The sequence below is a fragment of the Mytilus californianus genome, unplaced genomic scaffold (genome assembly GCF_021869535.1).
Source record: "Mytilus californianus isolate M0D057914Y unplaced genomic scaffold, xbMytCali1.0.p SCAF_6, whole genome shotgun sequence".
NCBI lineage: Eukaryota > Metazoa > Mollusca > Bivalvia > Mytilida > Mytilidae > Mytilus > Mytilus californianus.
Window position 1 is genome coordinate 71096377 of NW_026262712.1, and position 24057 is coordinate 71120433.

At 31.3% G+C, this 24057-nt stretch overlaps 1 protein-coding gene across 2 annotated transcripts; it reads right to left on the reverse strand.

Moving 5' to 3' along the window:
* Positions 1–207: 207 nt before the first annotated feature.
* Positions 208–23388, reverse strand: LOC127704604 (uncharacterized). Of its 2 annotated transcripts, XM_052208720.1 has the most exons (10): positions 23213–23388; positions 17554–17708; positions 16953–17117; positions 16286–16378; positions 14341–14443; positions 13230–13264; positions 11307–11381; positions 10112–10132; positions 5830–6003; positions 208–2627 (listed from the first exon to the last, which is right to left on the reverse strand). In XM_052208720.1, the coding sequence occupies exons 2-10, from the start codon at positions 17624–17626 to the stop codon at positions 2197–2199; spliced, it is 1170 nt and encodes a 389-aa protein (XP_052064680.1). In that variant the 5' UTR covers positions 17627–17708; positions 23213–23388; the 3' UTR covers positions 208–2196. The 2 variants fall into 2 exon arrangements, with proteins under 2 accessions (XP_052064680.1, XP_052064681.1); XM_052208721.1 differs by lacking the exon at positions 10112–10132.
* Positions 23389–24057: the final 669 nt, after the last annotated feature.

The following is a 24057-nucleotide window of genomic DNA, read 5'->3' on the forward strand; positions in this document are numbered from 1 at the left end:
TGATTCAAGAGTTTCGACTTAATCATTGATTTTGTGAAAGTTAATCAGATAACTCTTAGTTGTATGTGGTTAAGTCATCGCTTATATTGAGGAATTTTGGGTCCTCAATGCTCTTCAACTTCGAACTTTATTTGGCCTTTTTACTGTTTTGATTTGAGCGTCACTGGTGAGTCTTTTGTAGACGAAACGCGCGTATGGCGTACACAATTTTAATCCTGGTATCTATGATGACTTTATTTATATGATATAACAACAGGCATTTGACATATTAAACAAAATGTTAAAAAAAACAATACGACTAACAGTAAATTTTGATCTAATCCAGCTATGGAACGTGTTATAGTTATTTTGCATTCTAGAAAATTCACTCTAATTTTCCCATATATTATACAATGATGAGTTTTATCGCTCGTATTTCATGTAAAATGTATTTGTTCCGAAAGATATTGTTTATTGTTTATTGCCTATAATTTATAATTTAAAAAACATACAGAAGATACCAAAGGGAAAATAAATAATCGTAAGTCGAACTCAAACGAGGAATAGACAAACAACAATCTACATAGAATAGTAGACTGAGCAACATGAGCACCATCAAAAACTGGAGGATCTTGGGTGCTCCTGGTTGGTGTGCAAATCCTGCACCACACGTGGCACCCGTCGTGATGCTCATGTATTTACAAACCTGGGGAAAAGTCTAATTCGGTATGTCACATTCGAGGAAAAGAGGACGGACTGTAATAACGACAATTGGAATATATTCGTCGTTATGTGTGTAACAAATATTTCATAATGGTCAAACAAGTCGTGATGGTGTCTGTTAAAATTTCGAAGGGATGATATTAACTTTACCACTTGGAGCTCTTGGTTTAAAAATTGTGAAGCTGAAATCATCTGTTTTGTCGTAAAGTTTTGTTCACAACCCACATTTATTGATAAACTAAACTGATCAAATCATCACGTGTTACAATTGATCAGTTTAGTCTCCAGTGCTCTCGGTTTAGTATTCTAGTACAAAGGTTTTGAGAACATATTATTCAATTCATGGATAGCCGTTGATAAATCTCAACCTGAACAAAATGAAAATAACATGCAGCATTGTCTCATATATATGTCATCCACTAGTAAGAACAATTACTGTATACAGTAAATAAATAAAACATACATCTTAAAAGTGTACAACACTTACACAAGGGTAAAAAACTTTGTATGAAACAATAAATACAAAATTCAATAAATATCCTTCATCATAATGAGCAGGTTGATGTAAAATGGGGTCATTAGCTAGTTTCCTCTCGTGATTATTTTTCTTTTATTGATGCTTTTATTTTTAAGCTCGTGTATGATTGATCTTTCTGAGTTAATTCGTTATGGCCGTATTTGCAGTGATGTAACAATAAATTGTGTATGCTGAATGCTAACATATCTTTAAAAATGCAGATGATAAACTGGTAGACCCGTTTACTAAATTATATTCCAACTATTGGCATTTACTGTTGAACTATGATCCTTTGGTAGATTTAAAATACGGAGTAGTTCACAGCGAATTAGTCACATTGTTTATCGTGAGAACAAGTTAAGAAGTTGTAAGATCTTTCGTTTTTCCTTATAACTAGACCCCCTTTCACCCATTGATATTTTATTATTTTTGCAAACTGAAATGGTTTGGTATTTATCAAAATAATGTTAATTTTATCTTTCGTTAATATGCTGTTAGTGTATTGTGTATTGAAATGCTGTACATATATTTCCGATGGCAACACAATTTTCTGGTATTGCATGAAATATTGTCTTTCTGCATTGTTAATTGCTTTCTGGCAATTTGAGCTCCCTTGAATATGAATTTACTTCTTCATGGTTTAATTGGCTGCTAAACGGGAATTGTCAACTTTCGGAAAAGGTTTTCATTGATCTTTTTCATAAATTTCAATGAACTTATTTTCCTTGATATACCACTCATTGAGATTAATATTATCTGCGAAAACATAATCAAATTACCGTCTAAGATCAAAAACAATATGAATAGTTGTTTCATGGAGTATCTAAATGTTTTTGTCATATCCAGTAAAAATACAAGTCTTCATTTTTCAAGTTTTTAATGCAGTTGAAGTATCTGCCAAATCTCATTGTGTCTACTATTTCATATTTCAAGCGTAGTAGAAAATTACAATGTTAAATCACTTTTTTTTATGCATCTTACTTTAAAGTAAAATTCAAGTCATTGTATAAATCGTCGTTTGGGGTTACATGGTCATAATTAGTATCAAAATGCTTGACCTGTTTTGGTATCCGGTTCAGAATATTGTATACTTCATCCTGTTTGTTCATTATTTTTGGAACATCCGATATACCAATCGTAATCTTTCGAAGATCAGACTCGACTGTATATGCATTGTCAGATTTGAAAAATGCTGGTATTTCAGTGATGTCATTAGGTGACATATAAGATGGCGTCAAGCTGAATTCCTCTGCTTGATTAAGATCTTCATCTCTGATTTCCATGTAATTATCAATAGTCAAGATCTGATAATTTTTTCTGACATGTTGTGGTTCCTTTTCCAGGTTAATATCGATGTATGAATAACTACTTGCAATTTGTTCAGAGGAACTTTCAATTTGAACGTTTTCTACAATAGAGCAATCGACTTGTTATTAATATATTAGATATTCAATTTTTAATTCATTTTTCATATGTAAAAATGCATAAATTAAAGAAAATGTCGGCTTAGACGTCAATGGGACGGAAACTAGCAACATGGAACAATCATTATGTACATCAGGTTAACAGGTTGTCTACAAAACTAGAAATAACAGTTATTAGGTCACAATCAAGAATTGGTTGTCCGATGCTCTTATAAATGATTTCGTGGTTTTAGATCTAAGATACCAGTATTGTCGTCCGTATTTTACCAATTATGTCCTATTCCAGATTTTGACATTTTGACTGAGCAGTGTATACAAAGTGTGAATCGAGATAGTTCATTTTCACTGTCATACGCGAGTATTACTATTGTAGAATAAAGGATGATGGGAAAAACTGTGTTTGTTTACGTTTTGAAAATACAAAATAGTTAATCTGAATGAATGATTTAACACAATTTCGTTAAAATATGACTTTACAATGTACACGAACAGGATTAAAGTAAAAAAAATGTGTTAATAAAGCAACAATATCTAGAATATCGATTATTGAAAGCGATTCATTTTAACTATTTGTGCGATGCATTATTACTGTAAGTGCGATCATTTCTGATGTGGGATTTTTGTAGGTGCGATAAATTTTCATTGTGGTTTTATGTGATAATTGGACATTCAAAAATTGACAATATAAGATAAGGAGATATGGTATAATTCCCAATGAGAAAACTATCCACGAAAGTTCAAATGAAATGGATGTAAGCAGGTATACGGCTTTCAACAATGAGAAAAACCCATAACGTATAGTCGGTTATAAAAGGCCCCTGATATGAACATATAAAACAATTCAAGTTAGAAAACTAACAACCTAATTTATAACAAAACAAGTTTCGAAAAACAAATATGACAGGCATGAATCGACGACAACAACTGAACTAAAGGCTCCCGACTTCGGACAGACACATAAAAAATGTGGCAAGGTTAGACATGTTTGAAGGTGCCAACCCTCCTATTCCTGGAAAGTGGTGTAACGGCATTACTCCAGAACAAAATTTATAAAACGATAATCGAAAAAGCAATTATGAGAAACAGCAATACACGACAACCACTCAATTACAGGCCACTGACTTGGGACAGGGACATATAGATTGAGACAAATATTTGGACGTTCTATCTACCAACTTCGCTTCGATACGCAGCACCGCCCAGAATCAACCATACGGCGGTTATACCCGTACTTGATATAGAACCATTTAAACTTGTAGCATTAAACTGGTCTCGATATGTCATAATAATATTTTTAGAATTGTTGCTTGAATGCTCTGTACTGTGTAAGATGTGTGGACTATTAGAGGTTCATGTGACATATAAGTTATCCAAAGGCATTCAAGTCAGGTCGTATGGGCGAGCTTTCTATGTATAAGATATACGCACTGTTGAAGTTACATCAATACGTGATGTATAGTATCTATGATATAAACCAAAACTGAAAACGTAACCAGTCACTCAAGCGTTAACTGTAGGTCGTTGTGTGAACGCTCTTTATTATACATTTCATAAGTATGTGATGTACAGTATCCTAGGTATAGACCGAAACCGATAACTTAAACAGAGTTATCGGTGTTCGTAGATGTGCTTAACTGTCCAAGGTGTATGTATAATTCAATGATGGAAGGTCATTGAAATTGATTCATTTGGCCCTCCACATATATTCAAACGAATTATTAGAAACATAGAATTGGATATTTTTAATACAAAAATGTCATTTTCACGGAATTCATTTTTGTGATTTGTTAAACTTTCACTCCCAAAGTAAGCATCATCAACTCTGTCTGACATTATTTAGTTTGTGAACGAATCGGCTAAAGAAAGACTCTTTTTGTTGAAAATAAATACTGTGAAAATGTATTGCATATTCAATAGAAATGAATCGCCCCTAATCATTATTCGACAGTAAACATGAATCGCATAACGAAAGCAAAGCAGCATAGTGGAATTTAACTCACTATCAACAATCTGAATGACAAGATCTGTTTAAAGTTATACAGCATTAATGATTATGTTAAAAGATATACTGAAAATAAAACTTTACTGTTGCGTTTAAATCTCTTACAAGCTCTGTTCGTGAAATATACTTAATATTTGCCTTTTTGTGTATCGATTTCACGCCTGGAGTGCTGTAGATGCCATATAAACCCGTCTGCATCTCTTACCTGTATCATTGATTTATCAAAATTATACATTTGATAAATTATTTCTTATTTTATTCCAAAATCTTCAATTTTCGTCTCTTTATATATAATTCTACATAAGAAATACCTAACACATACAGTAAAAATGGTATTTCAGGATTCGCATTTTATATACACTGCTGAGGGTGGATTCGCATGGAAGGTGATCCATGCATATTAGGAAACTCTTACCATGTAATTACATCGATGTTTAGTCTGTTACCATGATTTGTCTATTCTGAATTAATTTACGAAATCTGTACCTCTTTAAACTCATTTCGCCTAAATTTTACGATCGAACCAAGCTTTTCATAGCCATTAATAGACAAGTTTTGACTAAAGCACACGAGACTTTTAAGACCACATATTTCCTTCATCAACTCCGCAATGCAATCAAAGAAAACCACAAACATCATTCCTGACGTTGGATAGCCATCTTAACTTGTTTTTCGAATACATAATCTATGTGAACACGGCATTTAAATCTCTCACTTTTGTCCATCAGTGGACAGCTTGAGATTCAGCGAATACTGTATTGTTAACAGTAGAAGAACTTTACTCAATAAAAACTATAGAATGCTCTCATAGTCAAAGTACTTAATCTGATTATTTATATATTTATATGGAGATTTTTTCCCGGCAGATTTTAAGTTATAACATCCAAACAATTAAAGTTAAGCAAATCCTTTTAGACATTTCACGGTTCTCTGTGATGAAAAGGGCAATGTCTGCAAAACATCTCTAAATTTGTGTCGATAAAAGAAGAAATTTATTCACAGAAAGCGTGTTGTTCAACTTTTATGGTGTTTTTTGTCATTTTCATTGAATCTTTCGGCAGTGATTCAGGTGGGAAAAAAAGGATCAGTCAGAGCTACGCGTTGTCGTTTTGATACTAGACGCTCCTAATATATTAGTATATCATTTACATCATCTGGTGACATAAAAGATATTGATAGATTACCTTCTTCTGCTTGATGAAGATCTGCATCCCTGATTTCCGTGTAATTATCGATAGTTATCGGCTGATTGTTAAGATCAGTACTTGGATTGTCGTTTTCCATGTTCATATCTACGTAATCAGAACTATTCAGAACCTGTTCATGAGTGCTGTCAACTTGCATGTTTTCTGTATTTTCTACAATATGAAATGAAAATTGTATTTTAAAAGTTGCTGCAATGGAAGCGCTTTCCGGGGTTGACACTTGAAGCAACGATAATTTTGCTACATAAAGAAGTAAAGAGCTATATGACCAAAGGGTCCTAAAAATAATGAGCCAAATTCATCCTTGTCAACTTTGCCTGTGAGAGTTATAACCTTAGTTTGCTAATAATTTCTAAATTTATCAACGGAGTATTGTACTTTTTATTGTTATAAAAGCTGTTATATTTTGAATGCAAGAACAATTTTGAATAAAAGCATATGCAGGATAAACGTCAAACACAAAAATTCCAATCAACATTACAATTAAGAAAAAAGCTTCTTTAAGTCATAAGACTGAGTTGACATTACGATTTGTCTGTTATAGATAATGCTTATTTCAAGGTTTTTCTGGTCGTATAACACACCGAGGGGTGTCAAGATTGATCAAATAAAAGACCGACCGTAGGGAAGTCTTTCTTTGTGCAATCCTGACACCCCTCGGTGTGTTATACGATAAGAAAAACTTTAAAATATGCATTATCTGACTTATATACCGTCAAAAAATATTATTTTCTGCAAATATTTGCAGGATTTGCATCCTATTTTACCGACCTTTTCTGATGCGCTCAGGTTTTAATACTCCCTACGGCTCATTTAAAATGTGAAATAAAACTCACTAATTTATCTATATATAAATTTTAGAAATCATTATCCAGGCACAATACAAATATTACAGTAACTGCATGAAACAAGACACAAATGAATTGTTACCGCCCGATAACGCTGTATGAAAAATACAAGTCACTTTGTGAGTAATTTATTGTACCAACTTAGTTTATGAAAGGGGGATGCTGTTTTTATTTCATGACGTTTTGATCGCGGATAAGCAGATTCTTCTATCAACATTTTTTTAACGAATTGAACTATTCAGAATTATTTCTTTTGAATGGCAATACAATTTTGTTTTAAACTGAGAATCAGGATTAAATTTAATCTCGCACACCCCATTATAAAGTACGTGGCTGTTATTCTATAGAAAATAAGAATGTTTGGTCATTCGTTCATTTGATAAAGTAAAAGATATATATAGATGTAAAAAGTTAAGAACTGGCACGACGAGAGCACGAAATCGTTATACATGTACACGTTGCACGAAAAACGAATATCCATACATGTAGGTCAAAGTATGATTTCCAATACAGTGTGAATCAATAAGATTTTCAAAATCCTACACACGATGTGTTAAATCTGGCTTGTTTTAAAAGTGTTATGAAAAGTTTTACATTATCAAATTCATCTCACATAATGTCCCGTTATTGTAGAGATAAATAAACAAAACTTAACTTTATTTGTTTCGAAAGTTAAAATGTACATCAACGACGATTTTGGTATTTCAGTCTAATAAACAGAGGAAAGGATTGGTTCTGCCATAAACCTATCAAAGATGGAACTTTAAAAAGTAAACCTCAATTTGCAACAACACACGATAATTAATTGGGGAAAATAAATGAAAATTGGGTTTAAATGTTTTAAATCGTTGGAATTATAATAATACCCACTATAAACATGTGGATATCGAACAAGTGGTAATTTAACATTCTAAGACAGTGTTGACAGTTGTACTTGTTTTGGCTTTCAAACTTTTTTCATCTGAGCGTCACTAGTTGGTCTTGTGTGGACGAGACGCACGTCTGGCGTATTGAATTTTAAGCCTAGTACCTTTTGTTAGCTATTATTCGTGTGTTTCTTTGTCCTATATGTTCTCCCATTTATTGGTGTTGTGTTTGACGTTGCCATAAAAGCGGGAGGTTTGGCATGCCACAAAAACAGGTTCAACCCACCATTTTTTTCTTAAAATGTCCTGTACCAAGTCAGGAAAATGGCCATTGTTATATTATAGTTCGTTTCTGTGTGTGTTACATTTTAATGTTGTGTTTTTGTTGTGTCGTTGTTCTCCTCTTATATTTGATGCGTTTCCCTCAGTTTTAGTTTGTAACCCGGATTTGTTTTTATCTCTATCGATTTATGAGTTTCGAACAGCGGTATACTACTGTTGCCTTTATTTATCTAAACATTGTGATCGAGTTACGGTAAATAAATATATCTGATCACTTCTGACTTAGGAGTAAGGAAGAGTAAATTAGTGGATTAATATCATAGTGATGTTAAAATTTTTATTATTTTGAGAGAAAATGTAATTTCTTTATACGTATAATTTCTAAAAAAAAAAGCAATTAAAGACCTATTCAATGGTCCCTCTAAAATGAATTGTCTTTGTTTTTTTTAGTTTTAGGAATACAAGATGATAACAGGACGATTTGTATTGACAAAACGTTTCGAAATTTTGGGTCCTTCATACAGTATTGTATAGTATAGTAACCCAACATTTCCTTAGGAAAATACCTGTACCAAGTCAAGAATATGGCAGTTGTTTTTCACTTGTTCCGTTGATTGATAACGTTTGATTATGTCCGTTTTTATGGACTTCGCCTTTTTGAATTTGCCTTGGAGTTCGGTATTTTGTTATACTTTTAAGCTATAAAAGGCCCTTGCATGTGTAAATTCTAAAGAAGTTCTCCAAATTTCTAAATCACAAACTACAATTTTGCAGTCATATCAAAACTCTTGATTTTCTATGTTTTCTAGTTACATTACTATGCTTAATTGAAAGATCGACTACATCTTCTCATCAAACAGAGCTCTTTCTACAAGAATTTGGATCGTAGATACAAATTCCTTGTTTTATGTCATGCAAAAAGCTTACTTTTAAAGAACCATAATGAATTAAAAAAAATACACCGGAGATGATATCTCCATAAAAGATTGACTTTTTGATCGATAACTTTTTGTTGAGTTTGGTGGATTGATATTTAAACAGACAGCTGGTTTTCAAATGGGTACTAATTGTGCACTCCTAATGAGATGTTTATTTTTGTACTTTTGTTTTTGAAACAGAAGTCATACAGAACTTTCTAAAAGACAAAATGAAAAATCATCTTGCAAAGTTCTTTAATATCACCGTCAGATATCTGTCATATATTTTGATGATGTCCTGTGACTCAATACCCCACATTTAAGTGAGTGCTTGCATCTCATATATCCAAGTAAGCATGGGATTTATGAGATTTATGATACTACCGTAACTAGAATGTCTACTTCATATCTTGTTCTTTCATTGATATTGACACAGATGAACGATTTCAAATTATGAAATAACACAACGTAAGGAATTGATCTTTCCAAATGCTAACTTCCAATTTGTCAACAGCAGCGTACCCTCTGTCCCATTTTATGACGTTTAAATATCGCAATTAATATGTTGCGCTATAGCATTTTCACGTGAAACAGATTTGATTAACATTGGTGTGCACCTTATACAAATCCTTCATCAGAATTGTGGGAAAATCGACACAACTTCAATCTTGGGATCACCATAACGAATTGGTTGACCGATATAATTTTTCTGTGTCTCAACTCCCTATGCACATGTTTTTGCGGTCTTAGAAATTTAGATGTCTGCCTTATCTGTCCTATTACCTACTGTGATATTTGCCTGAGTGAGGATTTGTATGACGAGTGATGCATGCATAACAGGAAATGCTAACACTGTCGACAAACACTGTCTCGCTTCTTTTGCAGTTCATGTATCTTTTTAATCGATTTATGACATTTTAATATTGTTTCACTACTGTTGCCTATATATTTATTTTCATTCGAATTTTTCGGATACATATGAAATGTATCTTACGTTACCATTACTGGTATATTGCAACAGGTGGAAATAATTGTATATGTCGCCCTTAAAATTACGATCATTATAAAAAGTAAAATACTTAAAATACCGAACTCCAAGGAAAATTCAAAACGGAAAGTCCCTTAACAAATGGCAAAACCAAAAGCTCAACACATCAAACGAATGGAAAAAAAGTGTCATATTCCTGACTTGGTACAGGCATTTCCTTACGTAGAAAATGGTGGATTAAACCTGGTTTTATAGCTAGCTAATATCATAGAACATTGACCAAATATGAGCCTCATTCACAAGCACTTTTAAAAAGTAAGGTAGAGATTCAGATGTTAAAGTTATTTTCTTTAAACTTACCTGCAGGAAGAAAGCTAAAATCTACATAACAATTCTACTGATAAACTATGCTAAATATCGAAACTGAAATTTGTTTTTCGAAGTTGAATTAACTCATGATATATCAGAAGCCTTTCTTAAGTTTTACAATTCCGGGGCAAATAGCAAAACATTATTTTGAAATTAGAACGATTTAAATATATGTTGTTATTCATTGTTTGGACCATAAATTTTTTCGTTACTCGAGATCGTTTCATATCATATAAACTAGTTTGAATAACCATTGGTTTAAGTACCTGGCTACAAGTTTTTTAAAGTTGTCCGACTTTTTATCTGATGACGTTTTTTGTATTGTTTTTATTTTTTGTTTTTGTTGTTCACATTGAACACTTAATGTTTAATAGTTATACGAACTATAAAACAGCATCGACACCATGATAACATTTCGTGAAAAAGAAATTCTTTTGATGAATAATCAAAATGGGTGTATAAATGTAAATGTGTTCATCACTGATGTTCATAGGGATTCTCGTAGCGAAGTCTTAGGGTTTTCTGAATTATGGTTTAATAGTTATTGTGCTCTCATTCTTTGACCATGGTCTTATCGACCGATAAGTTTCATTTGAGCCCTTTTTATTGTTATAATTTTAATATTCAACGTGATGACGTAATATATCCATGTGAAATTATTATATGAACACACTTTCTATCACTGTCAACTAAGCAGTATAACTGTTCACTCAAAAAGATATTAAAATAAACTTACCACGTACATGTACTAAGAAAAGTTATAAGTCATAGGTAAAACAGAATTTCTATATTTAGATAATAAATCCTTGAGTTAGTAAACTTTGGTACATTCTTTAAAGAATTAAAGATGTAGCATAATTCCTTTAAAAGATAGGTGAAAGATACCAAAGGGACATTCAAAGTCGTAAGTCGAAAACAAACTTACAATGCCATGGCAAAAAAACTATAAACATCGAAATCAACATTACACAAAACACAATATAGAAAACTACAGACTTAGCAACACGAACCCCACCAAAACCGGGGATGATCGCATGTGTTCCTGAAGGGTGAGCAGATCCTGCTCCACATGTGGCACTCGTCGTGTTACTCATGTTAGTACCAACCCAGTGATAAGTCTAATCTGGTAGGTCACATACGAGGAATATTACGTTTTAGAATACAATGTATATCAATCAATACTTACCAAATCTTGTATCAATACCTTCATAGTCATTTCCGCTTCTAGTTCTGGTTCCGTCGGATAACAACTGAGCTTCACCTGAAATGTATATTTTGTGTATATTTCTTTTAAGTGAAATCGTTCTGTTATACAAAGACCTTATTCGCTTAAGTAGATGTGTAAACGTTAGTCTGTAGAAATATATATTTTAATATTGTTTATTTTGGAAATTCAAGTCACAAGAAGTAGAACATGATAACTATTTTTTTTATTTTCATTTTTATGATCATTTCAGTAATCAACAGGGAATGTTTCAATATTTGCTCTTTAAAGCGTTGAGAGAATACGTTTCATAATTACGAGATATCAAAATTTATAACAGTAAACAACGTTTCAAAGATAAAATTCGTCACAATCATAGCTTTAATAAAAGTATAGTTATTCAAAATTCAGCCGTTTCCTATTTATAACATTGGTTCCAAAAATATTTGAAATGTTTCTAGCGTTCGATTCTACAAGTTATAAATACTGATGATGAGGTGTGGTTTCCTTTCGTAAACGTCGGTAGGATATTTCATCACGCAGAAATTGCGTACCTGTAGCCCTTTTCACAAAAAATCTTAAGTGTAAAATTAATCTTACGATAAAAATATTTAGTTGAATTGTTAAGAAATATTTTAGACTTACGATAAATTTTACACTTAAGATTTTTTGTGAAAAGGGCTCCTGGGTTTAATTTGGTTTTACGAGGTTTTTTTTTAGTTGGTTGTTTAGTTTAGAGAGTCTTCGTATTAGACTTTACCACTAATCATCTGACCTCTGCCACATTGGAGCATATTTCAAGAAATATATGACTAAAACCCTATGTATATATTATTCGTACTATTTTTTTGTTTCTTGAAACTCCATTCTGTCGAAATTCTAGTGACAAAAAAAATCTTTTCAAAATTGAAAACGTTATTATTTGACATGTCATCCGTAAGAATATTTCGTATAAACTGATGCAAAAACTGTCTGATAATTAGTAATATCAATGAAGTAATATTAAAAACTGTATTATATTCATCATTTTAAAAGAAAATAATGAGAAAACAAGCAGGCTATATTGTATCTTGTCAAATTTGAATGGTCATACAATTATTTTGGTTCTATTTATCAAAGAAACTGATCAATACTCCAATACTCTATATAATTATGACTCTAAATTAACTGATATACATAAAACATTAACATTTACGAATGCATTCAATTGGAAAATGTTAGAAGGCCTTAGTCAACCGCAGGCAATATAAAATACTTGTATTACACAAACGTATGATCCGGATTTCAGTGCATACAACACGTGTTTGAGGAATAACCAGCAACTTTTATCAAGTTATTTGAGAGTATCAACCACAAATCGCGAATTTATAAAGAAACTAAGGTTTCAATTGCTCAATCAAAGTTGACCTTAGATGAGTTGGCCATTTCTGCTTTTATCTCTTTTGTTCGTGTAGATGCTTGCGTATTTAGATTTTGTACAACCTTGACTTACAACCTTTTGTGCTTGAGCGTTCCTGATAAAAATTGAGCAAGAAAAGCGCTTCAAACGTACAAGATGCAATAAAGATAAGAGTTAAAAGAGAGGCGAAAGATACTAAAGGGACATCAAAACTCAGAAGTCGAAAATAAACTGAGAACGCCATGACTAAAAAAAGAAAAAGACCAACAGACACACAACAATACACAAAACATATGCGATCAACATTGTTATTATTCAGGGAAAAGACATCGTATAAACAGCGGAACATGAAGTTAATGAATAACAGACTGTGTTTTCCTTCTACATGTGAATAAAAAGATAATTCTGCAATGAGACAACAACTCAAAGACAAACAATCAAAACAGTCAATATAGGTACGAAAGGAAATCTTATATTATATACTAAGGGTACTACGTTTTACTTACTGTTGTCTTGGGCCCTTTCTAAGTGCTTTGTTGTACTGTGAAGAAAATAAATATGTATATCATTACATTTTTTAACAGGACATAGAGTAAGTAGTATATATCATATCATAGTGATAAAACAAGATAAAATCAGTCACTGCAACAATAGCTTCTCGTATATGTTTACATTGTATTCCGTATTGTGTGTTCTTAACGAACTAGTGCGACACCACCATATCATCATCTGTCTGTCCCAGGTCAATTAATACGAAATTTTATTTTCGACGTCGTGATTTCTTCGTCATTTGGAGAGTTTCGTATTTGTGGCTAATCTTTGATATTATGTATTCTATTCTTATATCAAAACTGTCTTATGCTCGAGACAATCAAAATCTGATTATACCGTTTTGACTCCTAGTATGATATTCGAAGGCTTGTGTTTCCTATAGTGACTTTCTTGATAAATGGTTACTGCTAAAACGGAAGCTATTGCATGATAAGTTCTAATTGTTAAAGTTAAGTCATCCATTCATACGTTTTACGGACACCATCATAAATAGGTTGGTCGTTATAGAATATCTGTGTTACAGATGACCCCGTATATGTTCAATTTATCGTTACCAAAATCCCTCCTTCTTTTCCTAGATTATGGCTACCGAATAGAATGAGACTGCTATCGAAGTTTAACTTGCATGGTCAACGGGTTCCAAACGTAGACAAGAAAACGTTTATCCTTTTGGAGCACATGAGTTTATCCTAGATTTTTAGTGGGGTTCGTGTTGCTCAATCTTCAGATTTCTATGAGGTGTTTTGGTTTTTTCTGTCGTCGTTTATCTTTTTAGACTTGCTGATGTCTCTTTTTATTCGGCTTGTGAATTTATATTGTCTTCTTGGTATCTTCTCTCTTTAATTGAATGACTGACCTTGACCTCGGCATATATTTTTCTCTCTCGTGTCGTCGGATGATTGTCTCATCGACGTATACCTTATATTACTTTTTATTCTTGTCCACAAAGTTTTCGCAGTATGAAGGTTATTTTAGTGAACTTTACAGATAACCTTATGGTGTAAATGTTTTCATTACAGAGATCTTTAAAATACAATATATACTGTTACATGAAACCTTACTTACGATTTGTTCAATCTGTATTTTCTAACAATCAGACATAGGCTGATTACACCCACAATGACAATTACAGTGGATACTATAATTATAATTATAGTCGTAGTGTAATCTAAAATAACAAATATAAAATAGTTTTAGAATTTCTCTTTCTTCTTTTAGTTTTGTTCGTTTTTCTTTTTCTTTTAAAGCCTATAATTGCAATGTTGCCTTACTGGATAGCTTAAATTACTTCAGATCTATTGAAATTGGTATTTATAATTTCTATTCTTATTAAAAAAAAACTTTTACTTGTACAAGTTCTCACGAGCAAATGGTTCAAGCAAGGACATTGAACATGATACATATAATTTGTACTGAATTATCCATGTGGAATACTTTTGTACGGAAGGAATAATGTGTATACATTACATTTTGTACGAATGGAGCACAGATATAGTTCAAAGACTATGCACATAAACAGCGCATATTGCACATGGACTTAAAATAACACGGAGATTCCGGGGACTAACTTTGCATCAAGCACTTTCCAAAGCAACTGTATATAAATTGTGTTTTGACGTTATCAGGACATAATATTTCATTGATTATATGAATGATAATTACTTTATCAATTTTGCTCAAAGCACTTCTCTGGATCTCACTAGTGACGTTTTACGTCTTCTCTATTTTTCTAGTTGTAATGTTTAGCTTTATTGTGTCACTATCTTCAATCGCTATATGTCCTATGGTATATTTAAAGTCGTTTTTTTCTAGCAAAAAGTCTATAATAACTTCAAACAGGACAAAGATTGAACCATGCCTTTTACGTTCTCCATGTGGTATCTAGTACATGCATTTGTATTTTAGTTAATTATTTCATACACGACATTTTGTTTTTCTTTAATGACATAGTTGTGTGTTTTTATAATGATTAAGATTATAGCACAATGTTGACTGCTGCGACTGCGACTGTCATACAAGTTAGAGGTCTAGCTAGTTATACAACCAGGTTTAATCCACCATTTTCTACATAAGGAAATGCCTGTACCAAGACAGGAATATGACAGTTGTTTTCCATTCGTGAGATGTGCCTGAGCTTTTGATTTTGCCATTTGTTAAGGAATTTTCCGTTTTAAATTTTCCTTGGAGTTCGGTATTTTTGTCATTTTACTTTTTTCTTAGCATGCGTATTTTGTTTTGGTCAGATATAAACACTTAAGTACAAGTAACTACTTTCTGTATTTTTAAGGCAAATTGGACACCGAGTACAAATTTTGCTGGTATATTCTATATTATATGAATAAAATAAACAGTTTGTATGGTAGTCGATAAGTATACGTGGATAGTGATCATGATAAATCTTTAAAACAAACCTTAGATTTTGTAACCTTTTCTGTCAGTTAAGGAGTCATAAAAATGTATACATGTATAAACTATAGTCACTTCTTATTGTCAACTTTGCAACCTTGGAACATAAGAACAAGTGCTTGTGCTCAAACAGCTATTTTTCAAAATACGTCAGAACGTCAATTTTTTTTTTAAACTTGATTGAAGATTAAAAATAAATAGCCACAACCAGTATGACAAAATTTATTTTCACAAAAGCATACTAGTTTTTAATGTTAACATTAAGTACCAACATACAGGTAGTGTAACATCTTCATTTTTCTCTTTTTAGATGTCAGACGATACGTTTAAATTCGTTTTTATAAAGTCTAATAATATCAAACAGGTCAGGTATTTTGACACTTGACTTAAATATTCTCCAAGTATTTAGCATTATCTAGTATATGTTTTATAGTTAATTATTTCAGACACAGATACTGCCTACATCTTTATTGTAACTGGGACACACAGTACAAACTTTGCTGGTACAGTTGGTTTATGAATCTGAATAGTAAACAAACTTGTATTGTTATCAACTAAAATAAAGTGTCAGATGTGACAACATAAACAATAATCTACTTTTTACCTGATGATGGACATCCAGTAGCTCTATTACATTCTTTGACGTCACAGTTACACGGATTTGTACATGCAATTCCATATTTCCCAGGTTCACACGCTAAATGATTTAATTTGCATTTAGTATTTGATTAACATAATCACAATAAATCACAATATATACTATACATGTGTTTATTGTTACAAAAAAAAGCTCTTTTTCTTTTTTCCGGGTTATAAAACTAAAACATGTATTTTCCAATATGTGAACAATTCTGAAGCTTTATCAATTGTACCTAAAATGGTTAAAACACTTGTTATTGTAGATTCTTTGAAAATAAAACAATTTTCTGTTTTTCAACAAATTTGTTAAGAGTATTTGCTTTTTTTATAAATATGGTAATAATATAAAGACCAAAGTTGAATCGTGAGGTTAAAACAACATCATGTGTTTTCTAAAATATTACGCAGAACGCTAGCACAGATGGATCGGGTGCATCATAAAGATAATAGATGTGAAAATTCACACTACAATATCAAAAAGGGGATTATAAAATGTTTATATTCAATTTAAGATAGCTTCTCGATTACTAAAAGCGTATGGTTGCAATTAAAAACTTACATTTTAAGATATTTATGCCAATAAACTCTAAACATATAAAGTGTTTGTAAAATTTATAATCAATTGTACTTACTATTATTGCACGTTGCTCCTACTAGACCTGGTTGACAAATGCATCCTCCAGTTATTATTTTACACACGCCCTGTATATACCTTTGTGGATCCCTACAGTGTTGTAAATCTTCTTTACATGATGTGGTACAACTACTATAACCCATACATGGATCAGTACCAGTTACTGAAAAATTTGAATCACACATGTACAATAAAACTTTTATTAGATTACGTGTATATAGACGTTACAATTGAAGATCATTTGAGCGGAATGAAAAAAAAAACATGTATTGCAGCGGAAAGACGACATTGAAAGATTTAAACCCGACATTCAAATTTTTATAATTTTTATATAGTTTGAATAAAAAAGTTTATGAATATATTTGTCGTAGTTAAATAACATGTACATTTAACATGCACTTATGATAGTTGAAAGACAACACATCACTAAAAGGCAGAAAAGGGTGTGATACACAATAAGGGTCCAGTTAAATGCAAATGATTTGCTGAAAGATATGACTTTCACGGATACAGTAATAATTGAAAAGTGACGCAATTGATAATAGGAAATTTGATAAATACATGTAGTTCATTTCTATTGTAAGAGAACAGATACAAACCTTGACTTACGATTTCAGCTAGTAAACACAAAACTATACACAACAGACTGAAGATGAACACGACGGGCTTCATTTTATCTTAAATGTTAGATTGGCACTCAAAATAATGCATAGGAATATGTGATTTTTGTTCGCAGAACAATGGATTCTTTGGTCTGAAAAAGAAATAAACAGGAATTTGGTCAACAATTCATAGATATAGAGAGACATTCATGCAAAATAAATAGTAATTTACAATATTTGCAACTGGATCTGAGGTTTATATAAATAATATGTTCGTGAATACCTGGAGAGTTTTCATTGCAAATATTTAGAACGAACCTTTGGTTTTATAAAACTTAAAATTCCAATCAGCTAACTAGTCATAAACATGTATACATGTTATAAACTATGGACACTTCTAACTACCGCAACATTGGAATTGATATCCTTTCTTCGGGAATTAACAATAGTACAGACAAAAAAGTTATTTTCACTTTTTTTTTATTCGATAACTATTATTTCAGGATAAACATCTTTCAGAATCAATCAGAGCCAAAAAATGTGTGCTGGTTGAATTAAGATATAAACATGAGTATTAAAAACTGTATTGGGTGAATATCAAAGGGCGCAAAACATTTGGGCTAAACCATAAGTGTGATCATGGTATCATTCGGAAGTATTTGGAATCAAGTTTACATTTAGGCTATTTAATTATTTTATTCCAGTACAGGCAAGTTACATGTCAAATTTATCTATATTAATATTTGGTATGAAATATATAAAATATATAAAATACTAATTTACTTTCTATCATTTTTTTTCATACTTGACAGTATTGGGAGAATGAAGACCGGATAGACAAAGAATTATCGATCTGCAGTAAAATTTATTTCTTGCAACACTTTCATGTTTCAAAGGATATCTATTATCCAACTCTGTTAGTATTTTCTGGACTCGCTTGATTTTAAAAGTCCAGGTAAATTTGGTTTGAAACAAAAACAGACCTTATACAAGTATTAAACGGGCGCATGCCATTTGGACTAAATGGAAGGGGTACACAAAACACAAATAGAAAAGAATGTAATTAATTACATTAAGGTTATTAATGTAATATGGGAGGATGAGCCCAAATATAGTCTTTCTAATTTAGCCCAAATGTCGACTTGCTATTGGCCCAAATTTTCTAGAAAGTAGATTTCTGACATTTTGAAAGATGAGGAATCATCTAAACCATTAAACACATTAAATAACACTCAGATTCTTAGCAAGTCTTTAATTGACCCAATTTAATTTAAGAAACAACATTTTAATCAAATAAAGGCATAATTGATTGTGAATATTTCGATACAGTGACCAAAACTATCGGAACATCTTACTGCCCAAAATAAAACAATGTTCGAAACTATTAACATCGTTTAGCAACACTTTGCATTCTGTTTAATAACAAAAAAAAGCTTGTGTCGAAAAAACACAATTTCTATTAGTTCAGAAAAAAAATATTTCAAAAATAGGTCAGAATGTAAACATTCCGTTACGATCATTGGAGATCAAAACCAAATTGCAACCACCAGAATGATTAAGTTTATTTTTCAAATTGATGGCATCTAATATCAATTAGAATTGGGCTTGAATTTTGTATTTTTACCAAAAATATTTTTATGTCAATTTTTAGCTAAAATCAATCGCTTTGGAAATTATAAACTCTGGTGTGTTTAAATATAAATCCGTAATTTTTGTATCAGCTGTTTGCACATAAATACTGTGCAAGTTATGGCAAGTTTTATATGGATTTGAAAATACTTTTTCAACTGGAACAAAGTATATAGTGTCTTTACACACATATTCCTTTTTATTTAAAATGTGTCTTTAGAATAGTGTCAGTGCACTAACTACTATACTGATCAGACATTTGACTACAAAAAAAACTCAAACGATACTGATACTCACTTTTAAATTAGTTTCGAGGATACGTATTTCAGTAGTGAATTAAATACAGGCAATATATTGTTCTTATGGACACAAACATGATTTTAATGACCTTCCTAACAGGAACTCATCCACTTCAAATCAATATGCCCAATATGATAATACTACCGTAATAACAACATCTTTTAATTACATGAATCAATGAGGAGATCACTTAGGTATTGTTTTACGTAGGACATGTTAAAGTGTCGTGATTAAACATTTATTCATAATTTCCCCCGTAATGCGTTTTAATAACACGAGTTTGCATGTTACATAGAAGCGCACTCCTTTCCTGATGAACGTGATATTTAGTAAATGTTTCCAAGTCAACTCAACAAATTATGTAATATGTACCTTGAGTGATCAATATTATTTCTTATTGAACAGTTTCGCTTTTTTTTTTCGTTCTCATTTGACAATCTTTTTCCACGAGTGCTTATATTACTCTGTAGTTTTAATGATTGTAAAGACGTAACTACAACCTATGGTAGAATATGTAAGACGATATTCCTAGTATTGTATTGTATAATACCGTTTCCTTCAAAGACACATGTAGTTATAGACAAATTCCAAAAAAATACGCCTAATTCAACGCTCTGTGCAAAAAAATGCAAGATGTTACTGGAAATAGATTAAAACTGGCGATCACTAATAAGTCTTGAGAAATGAAGTTCAATGTCGAAGACTTTTGTGTAACTGTTCAAACGAAAAACAAACCAACAAACAACCTTGTTCCTCGATTATATTGGTTAGATTTTAATTCAATGATTATTTCATATATATCCGAGACAAATACTTTCAGTACGACCTTTCGTATAAAATTAAGTATAATGTATATATATTGTATATTGTATATCACAAATGTATATATAAAAATTAATTTTGAAAATAATAATAATGACCTCTTAAAATTTTGGGTCTAAAGTGAAGGGTTGTTCAGAAACACCGTCTTGTTCAATGAGGAGCAACGAGAAAGCAACCAAACTCCCAAAGATATCTAGAGGTTCACTAAAAAGTAAAATAATAAAAATACCGAACTTCAAGGAAAATTCAAAACGGAAAGTCTCTTATCAAATGGCAAAATTAAAAGTTCGAACACATCAAACGAATGGACCTCAAGTAGCGAACACATATTGATTTCCAAATCATGTGTCTTTTTTTTTATTTTCCCTTTGGTAGCTGGATCACGCAGGCTTTTTAAAGTGTGTTTAACTTAAACGACATACCGGGATATTGTCAAGATAGGCACACTGCCGTATCATCTACAATTCATCGAGAGAACTTTAAAATACCCGTTTTCTACAAATAAATTTGTGAGTCAATGATCAATTTAATTCATTACAATTAGAAACATTAAATAACAAGAATTTTTTTTACATTAAAATTACTGTGACCTTGCGCATTGTTTATGAAGCTGTTCTGGCTGTGCATTTCCGTATAAAACTCTGAAATGTTGTATTTCAATAAATTAAGTACTTTGAGATCGCTTTCAGTGAATTTGTCTCTTGTGATTTTTTTCATTATGGAATTCAGTTTCTTTTAATGTCTTTCTTTTTTTTTGGGGGGGGGGGGGGGGGGGAGCGGAGAGGGGATTAAGCGATATAATCCTGTCGTTTTTCCCAAATCTTCTTTTATTCACATTGAATAGCTTTATTGTTATATTGAAAAGTCAGGAATCCTTTCAAATTTTCATCTACATTTCTAAATAGACTTCACACGACAACCCTATTAAATACAGGAGAAAACATGTTCTTATACAATTGTCATAAAAAAAATGTGTGTACAAAGTCACGATACATATGAGAAAACAATTAAACATTTTAGTGTGTTATAAAGAAGTATAAAGCTCACAGTAGAGGAAGTATAAATTTTGGAATGATATTATAGATCTTATTTTTCAAATGCTAAATATGAAATTAGCGGCACGACAGGTGCCACAAGGCAAAAAAGTTTAACAAAAATACCGAACTCCAAGGTAAATTCAAAAAGAGGAAGTCCATAAAAACTGACAAAATCAAACGTTATCAACCAACGGAACGACTGGAAAAACAACTGTTATATTCCTGACTTGGTACGGAAATTTTCCGAAGAAAATGGTGGGTTAAATCTTGTTTTATAGCTAGCAAACAAGAACTCCTACCCTATCTACAAGAGTACCTGATATCCTGAACCTCACAAACTTCTGCAGAGAAAATTAATAATTGTCCAATAGTTAATTTTCTCTTCAGAATTTGTAAGCTTGTGATGTGTTGTTTGTCTGTTCGTCTTATTTCTCTTTTTCCATACTATCGTCTGTCTTTCTTCGACATAAATTTTAATTTCCACTTTAGTATCTTTTCCCACTTTTCTTTTAATGAAAATATAAGCGGCATTATACTGTCGTTGACCCAAATCTTCTTTTATTCACATTAATTAATAGATTTATTTTTATATTAAAAAAAACAAGCATCCTTTCAAATTTTCCTCTACATTTCTAAAAAGATTTCACACGACAACTCTATTAAATATAGGAGAAAACATGTCCTTATACAATTGTCATAAAAAAAATGTGTGTAAAAAATGACGATACATTTAAGAAAACAATTAAACATTTAAGTGTGTTATAAGGAAGTGTAAAGCTCACAATAGAAGACGTATACATTTTGGAATGATATTAGATATTTTTTTCAAACGCTAAATAAGCCCGGAAATGAAAAAAGCAAAACAAGAATAACAACAAAACATATAAGAAAACAATTAAACATTTTAGTGTTTTATAAGGAAGTGTAAAGCTCACAATTGAAGGACGTATAAATTTTGGAATGATATTAGATCTTATTTTTTAAACGCTAAATAAGCCTGGAAAGGATAAAAACAAAACAGTTATAAACTTTTTAGCTTTTATATAACTAGTCCAGAGACTGCTGGGTGTTGAATCACTCAAACTGAAAACAGAAACCCCCATAACAGGGAGCTCACATAACATCATTGAAAAATGGGAAAATGAATAATATAATAGGAAAAGTTGTGTTATTCATACTTATTGTTTTTAATGAAGATTCATTAGAACGCCATGTACGCTATTAATAAAACCATGATAAATATTAAACACAGGCGGATGTATTTAACACATATTTAAAAAAGAGTGTTGGGAATACCAAAGTTGGTACAATAACTGAACTGAACATTGGCAATCATACAAAATCTCCTTATTTTCTTTTTTTGTATTATCAAGGTTATTCAGATCACCTGTCTATAACTTCCAAGCCTTTACAGACCTATTGTTCTTCATTATAATATTTGAAATTATTATGCTTCATGTCAAAATGCCAGATTTTGATTGGTTAATACGAGGAAGACAATTTACTCTATCCCATGGCAAATACTATATTACCCTTCACGGAGACGCTTGCTAAGTGTGCGCTTTAATAAATACGGATGATTGTTATGTATAAGACGACATAGTTTATTACTTTGCATTTAAAATTTAAAGACAGAACATTCAGTATAATAAATTAAATAACACATATCTGAGAGAGTGTTAGAGCAGATTGTTACCCCTCGCCTCAGTTGACAATATTTTCTCGGGGTAACAATCTGTTCTATCACCCTATCAGCTATGTGTTATTTATATAATAACCCATCTGGATAAAGACCAAATATGGCAATAAATGAAGCAACCAATATGATAACATTAGATTTCTGTCAAAATTGGTCCGTATGGCCTTACCTTAATATTGCAGTAAAACTGTACAGAATACTACCACTGGTTGTGTAGATAATTTTTCTATTTCAAAAGATAGTCCATGTTAAAATAGAATATGTCATCCTATATGTCCGATGAATCACAGACGACCAATTGTTTTAATGGTTGTCCTATTTTTAAATGTATTATCGGTTTAGGAAATTGTACTTCATGGAGCAATATAAATATTAATAAAACTATATTTTGAACAAGGAAAATCAATTGTGACCATATATGGAAAATATTTTTCATTTTGAAATTTTTAATACACATAAGTTTGATTATAAATGTACAAGTTTATTAATAGTGTTAACAATAATACATTGACTTGTGTAGTTATCTACAACTATTTGCACCTTCTTAAATCAGTGACCTTATAAAAAAAACTATAAGAACTTTATTATTATTTAATGAAAAAGTAGGTTAATAAATTTCTAACTAAACAAATGAATACATATAGAATTGTCGACTTATAGTTGTATATTTTACACGTTTTAGTTCTCAGAACGTATTATATTTTTTTTTTTAAAACGTGGACCAATATTAAAACAGATAAATTCGTAAATAAAAACAAAAACAAATAGAATTATGTAGATAATACAAATAAAAGACTAGAAAAATATAGAGAACTTTAAAAAAAAAAAAAAAAAGAAGATTTATCTAAAATATACTGTACAATCCAGTTCAAAAGAAGCAAAGAAAAATTAACAGTTCAAAACAATACGAACGAATCCAATGAAATGAGACTATGATATAATTTCAATAAAGACAATAACAAATAATCGTACGTAACATGCGAACAAAGATTAGAAGACAAACTGTTTGATACA

What these genes read in the sequence shown, in the direction of transcription:
- LOC127704604 (XM_052208720.1), bottom strand. Translation starts at nt 17,626, where the DNA reads ATGAAGCCCGTCGTGTTCATCTTCAGTCTGTTGTGTATAGTTTTGTGT. An exon ending in AGGAGCAACGTGCAATAATA is followed by an intron (nt 16,379 to 16,952) that starts GTAAGTACAATT and finishes TAAATCATTTAG; the next exon opens with CGTGTGAACCTGGGAAATAT. An exon ending in TTTTAGCTTTCTTCCTGCAG is followed by an intron (nt 6,004 to 10,111) that starts GTAAGTTTAAAG and finishes TTCATATTGTAG; the next exon opens with AAAATACAGAAAACATGCAA.